General features: G+C 39.5%; 1 protein-coding gene across 1 annotated transcript; it reads right to left on the bottom strand.

Annotated features, from left to right (window-relative positions):
• Positions 1-475: 475 nt before the first annotated feature.
• LOC6579129 (serine/threonine-protein phosphatase PP1) lies at positions 476-1,940 on the bottom strand. The gene is made up of 2 exons (XM_002004990.4): positions 1,188-1,940; positions 476-1,128 (listed from the first exon to the last, which is right to left on the bottom strand). The coding sequence occupies exons 1-2, from the start codon at positions 1,573-1,575 to the stop codon at positions 584-586; spliced, it is 933 nt and encodes a 310-aa protein (XP_002005026.1). The 5' UTR covers positions 1,576-1,940; the 3' UTR covers positions 476-583.
• Positions 1,941-4,521: the final 2,581 nt, after the last annotated feature.

Here is a 4,521-nt window from a genome sequence, read left to right as displayed (position 1 = left end):
TAAGAGCTTGTTTGCCTATGAGCTGCCCCTGTGTGTGCTATATAATCGATGTTCAATAAGCTGCCAGCTATGCAGTCATGCGTTACATATTCGATGGCAAACACAAGCTACCTTTAGCAGCAGCACATCAAAGGCAGCAAAAGAAGAAAATATCTGAAGCAGAGAGTGAGAGAGAGAGAGAGAGAGAGAGAGAGAAAGAGCAGAGAGTGAGAGAGAGAGAGAGAGAAAGAGCAGGAGAGCGCAAGAAAATGCGTGCAAAAGTTCGAGAGGCCGTCAGCTGGCGTTGACATGTGGCGTTAGGGTCCAGGGTTCAACGAGCCCAGCTGTTGACCTTTGTACAGGTTGCGACCTGCTGTACCTGCCAGAGCCATCAGTAGGCATATACTCGCATATACATATACATGTATACACATAATCGACAGCTCCAGATGCACGTCAAATATGTCTGCCCGTTGAGTGAAGCCGAACGCTTTGATTTCCATGAGACTCGTCTTGGACATGTTCACATTATATACATATATAAAGTTACAAAATCAGTTAAAAAGTTAGCTGCTGGCAGAGGAGTAGACACCGCGAGGCTCCATCAGTAGGGTGCAATCGCCTTGTCCAAGTCCTTGCTGGACGCGTTATACTCCATGGGCTTTATGATGGTAAACGAGCAGGCCAACTTCCCACTGATTCGGAGCACAGCGCCCGAATTGTTCATCTGTCCGCAATAGTTGGGCGCCGAGAAGATGGTGATGAGCAGGCGACGTCCAAAGAACTGATAGCCATCCTCGACCACCTCGTGGGCGCGACAAATCAAATCGAAATCATTGCGAACCAGAAACTCGCGCACTATGTCCTCCGAATAGGTAATGCTAACGCCGCGATCATTGACGCCCCAGCCATGCCCCTTATAGTTCAGATCGGCCCAGAGCAAATCGCACAGCAGCCCCGAGGTGGGCACATCCGTTGGCCGTGGCAAGTCCCGGATTTGCTGCAGGCTCTGCAATTGGGGCGACAGTCCGCCGTGACAGCAAAAGATTCGCTGGCCAATGACAGCGGCCACGGGCATATTATTGAAGCAATCCACAAAGCTGCGCCAGAGCTTGATGCTATAGCGACGCTTCATCTCATCAAAGAAGCCTGTGCAATATGGGAATACAGTTATTCATTTCTACAGTTATTTGTTATCCCAGCCTCACCGTAGATCTTATTGATGCTCGCGCACTCGTGATTTCCGCGCAGCAGATGCATTCGCCTCGGATAGCGCAGCTTGTAGGCGAAGAGCAGCGTCATTGTCTCTAGGGATTTCTTGCCCCGGTCCACATAGTCGCCGAGGAACAGATAGCAGTGCTTCGGCGGCCAGCCGCACACCTCGAAGATGCGCAACAGATCCTCGAACTGGCCGTGCAGATCGCCACAGACATTGATCGGCCCGTCCATCTCGAGCAGCATCGGACTCCGGCCGAACTCCTCGCGCACCTGTTCGCAGAGGGCGGCCAGCACGTGCGCCTCCAGCTCGCAAAAGCCGGCCTTGAGGCCGCACAATTGGCTAATGATGCCATCGATGTCCTTCTCAGTTAATAGCATTCTATGAATTTAAACTATACTACAAATGGTTGTGTAATTGTGTAGAAATATACAAATTGTTTTATTGGCTTTTTTGTGTGTTTGTGGCACTTAACTAATTTATGAGTATCCAAAATAAAACTAAATATATGCCTACTCACATATGTTACTGTGAGGGCTGGGGCCTAATTGACAATTCATTTATGCTGAAGGCTCCGTAGAGCCAGCCAAAGAAAAGCCTCAATCATGCCCAGGAAATAGAGATGACAGCGTGAGAGTGAGCTTATGCTTAGAAATTGCCTCGTGTCACGAAGTTGCTAATGACCAAACTCTGATTCGATACGATGAATTTCGATCTCATATTATTTACACAATGACAAACAACTCTTGGGTGTATGAATGTATGAGAATAATAGAGACTATCCCGGATTGTCGGCGCTTGCCCGAAACATTTTACAACTATCTTTTATTTTATCTATCATATTTCTTTCAGTCTTTCTCAATTTAAATTTTTATTTTATTTTATTTTATTTTATTTTTATTTTTTATTGAAAAATCTTTCAGACTATCTAAATATAAAATTTAACTGCACAATATAATATATATATATTCGAAGATATATAAATAATGTATATATTACAAATTATATAATAATAAATTTATAATTGTTATCATTATTTTTCCGATAACCGATTTTTAAAAATTGTTATTTAATATGTGCAAACTATATTTATTTGTTTATATTTTAATTGCACATATTTTATTATTTAATATGTGCAAACTATATTTATTTGTGTACATTTTATTTTATTATTTAATATGAGTTAACTTGATTTATTTATACATATTTAAAATATATTTATTTTAAAATTATAATATTTATTTTAATACATTTTTTTTTATTTATTTATATGAAAGTGTGAAATATATCATTTTTGTACATATGTATATTTTCTAAGAAATACACATAATGTATATATTTCTTATCACGTATATTCATAATTATTATCATTATATTATCTGATAGCAGATTATTAAAGAATCTCATGCACATTTCATTTAATTTGACGCTTCTAAATTTCTCTAATAAATTGTGACAAATGCGTAAAAAGCAAACACGACACATGACCAACTCTAATCAACACAAGCACACACACAGACAGAGAGGACTTTGCACACACACCTACACACCCACACACACACACACCCACAGAAGATGAGCGACCTTGCGCCGTCCGTTGGACAAGTTAAAGGAGAAGCGTTAAAGTGCAAAAGATTTATGAAATTTATTTATGTGCCTGTAAAAATGCCAACGGCAAGTGCTGGGCGCTATGAAAGGAAAGCGGACATAGGCGTGTTTTAAGTGGGCTGGGCGCAGTGGGCGTTGTTGGGGGATTGGCGTGTATTTGGGCCAGGCTAACATCACATTCCCATCAACTCAACGCGGACAACTCGAAGCGGGTGCCATCACACTCTTGTTGTTGTTGTTGTTGTCGTTGTTGTTGCGACGTCGTCGTAAGCGGATTTGCGACAAAACTCATTCGACTCGAACCACGCCCACGCCCAGGCAGCAGCTGGACTGGACAGCGGTTCGGTGCGGTCGGTTGAACACAATTGTTGTTGTTGTTGTTGTTGCTTGTTTCTTGTTGTTGTTGTTGTTGTTCTGTTTGGGGTTGGAGGCGCCTTCGAGGCTGCAGCTTGTTAGCAATGACAGCGAGGAGCATCAAGGCTAAATCCTGTTAAAATTTAGTGCAAAATAAGATAGAATGTTGGCTCTTGTGCCTAGGCAGCGCGACAAAAGAAGACGACAGAGAGCCGAGCAAAAAATAAACGAAAAATTGAGGAAAGTAAATTCTTTTAGCTATACAGATATATGTATATATAGATTTATTTCTCTCTCTCTCTCTCTCTCTCTATATATATATATATATATCGTTTTCTTTTGTGCACTTTCACTGCGCGCCAAGTTTTGGGACATTTTCCATTCAAAAGTAAAATGAAATAAAATAAAATAAAAACTGACCCAACTTGCTCAGATATATAGGTATATAGAAATATCTAAAATATATATATTTACATATATACAAATATATATGTATATAATCTGCCGCTGGACCCATAAATTGCCGCCAAAAGCTGCAAAAAACAATAAAAATAAATGAACTTGAGTTCGGTTCTCGGTCGTTGGTCTCTCTCCCACACACACACACTCTCTCTCTCTCTCTCTCCCACTCTCATTGGCAATTTCATTATTATTACTTCACTCCGCAACGCCAACTTTTCTTCACGGCTATTGTTTATGTGACTTTTGGCCATTCTGGGCATTAGTATTTATCGTTGGGACCCGCCGGCAAGCAAACGCATGTTCTAATGATAAAAAAATATATATATAAATAAATAAATCTAACATTTATCTCTATAAATGCGAGCATGCCAATAATATAATTTTTTTGTATGTTTTTTTTTTTTTTTTTTAAATTACTTGTCAATAAAAAGTTAAAATAGAAAGGGTTAGACTCTGAAAAAATATTGCAATGAATGGGAAAAATTTCATAATTTTTAGTAGTTTAAAATAAATTTGCAAGCAAATTATTTTATTTTACAATATTAAAAAAAATATATTTTGAATTACAAGAGCTCATTTATAAAATTATAATTATTTGATTACTTTTATTATATAAATAAGTTAACGTTCAATTCAATTTCCCTTTCTGTTTTACTTTTCCTGTTTGATTGCTTATTTCAATCGTTGCAATCACTCTGTCTCGCTCTGAGCACTCTATCTCTCTCGCCTCCCCCCCAAAGCTCCATTTCACTCTATTGCTCTCTCACTATATTTTCTCTTTATCTCTCTCTCTCTCTCTCTCTCTGTGTGTCTGTCTCTCTGTCTCCCCTCACTCTCTATCCTTCTCACCCTATCTTCCTCTGTTCATCTATTTTCTCCCTCTCGTTATTTCTATCTCTCTT

This window comes from Drosophila mojavensis, unplaced genomic scaffold (genome assembly GCF_018153725.1).
Source record: "Drosophila mojavensis isolate 15081-1352.22 unplaced genomic scaffold, ASM1815372v1 contig_80, whole genome shotgun sequence".
Classification (NCBI taxonomy): domain Eukaryota; kingdom Metazoa; phylum Arthropoda; class Insecta; order Diptera; family Drosophilidae; genus Drosophila; species Drosophila mojavensis.
Note: the sequence above shows the minus strand (reverse complement) of the source record. Positions and strands in the feature narration are given on the sequence as shown.

What these genes read in the sequence shown, in the direction of transcription:
- LOC6579129 (XM_002004990.4), bottom strand. Translation starts at nt 1,575, where the DNA reads ATGCTATTAACTGAGAAGGACATCGATGGCATCATTAGCCAATTGTGC. An exon ending in GAGCATCAATAAGATCTACG is followed by an intron (nt 1,129 to 1,187) that starts GTGAGGCTGGGA and finishes CATATTGCACAG; the next exon opens with GCTTCTTTGATGAGATGAAG.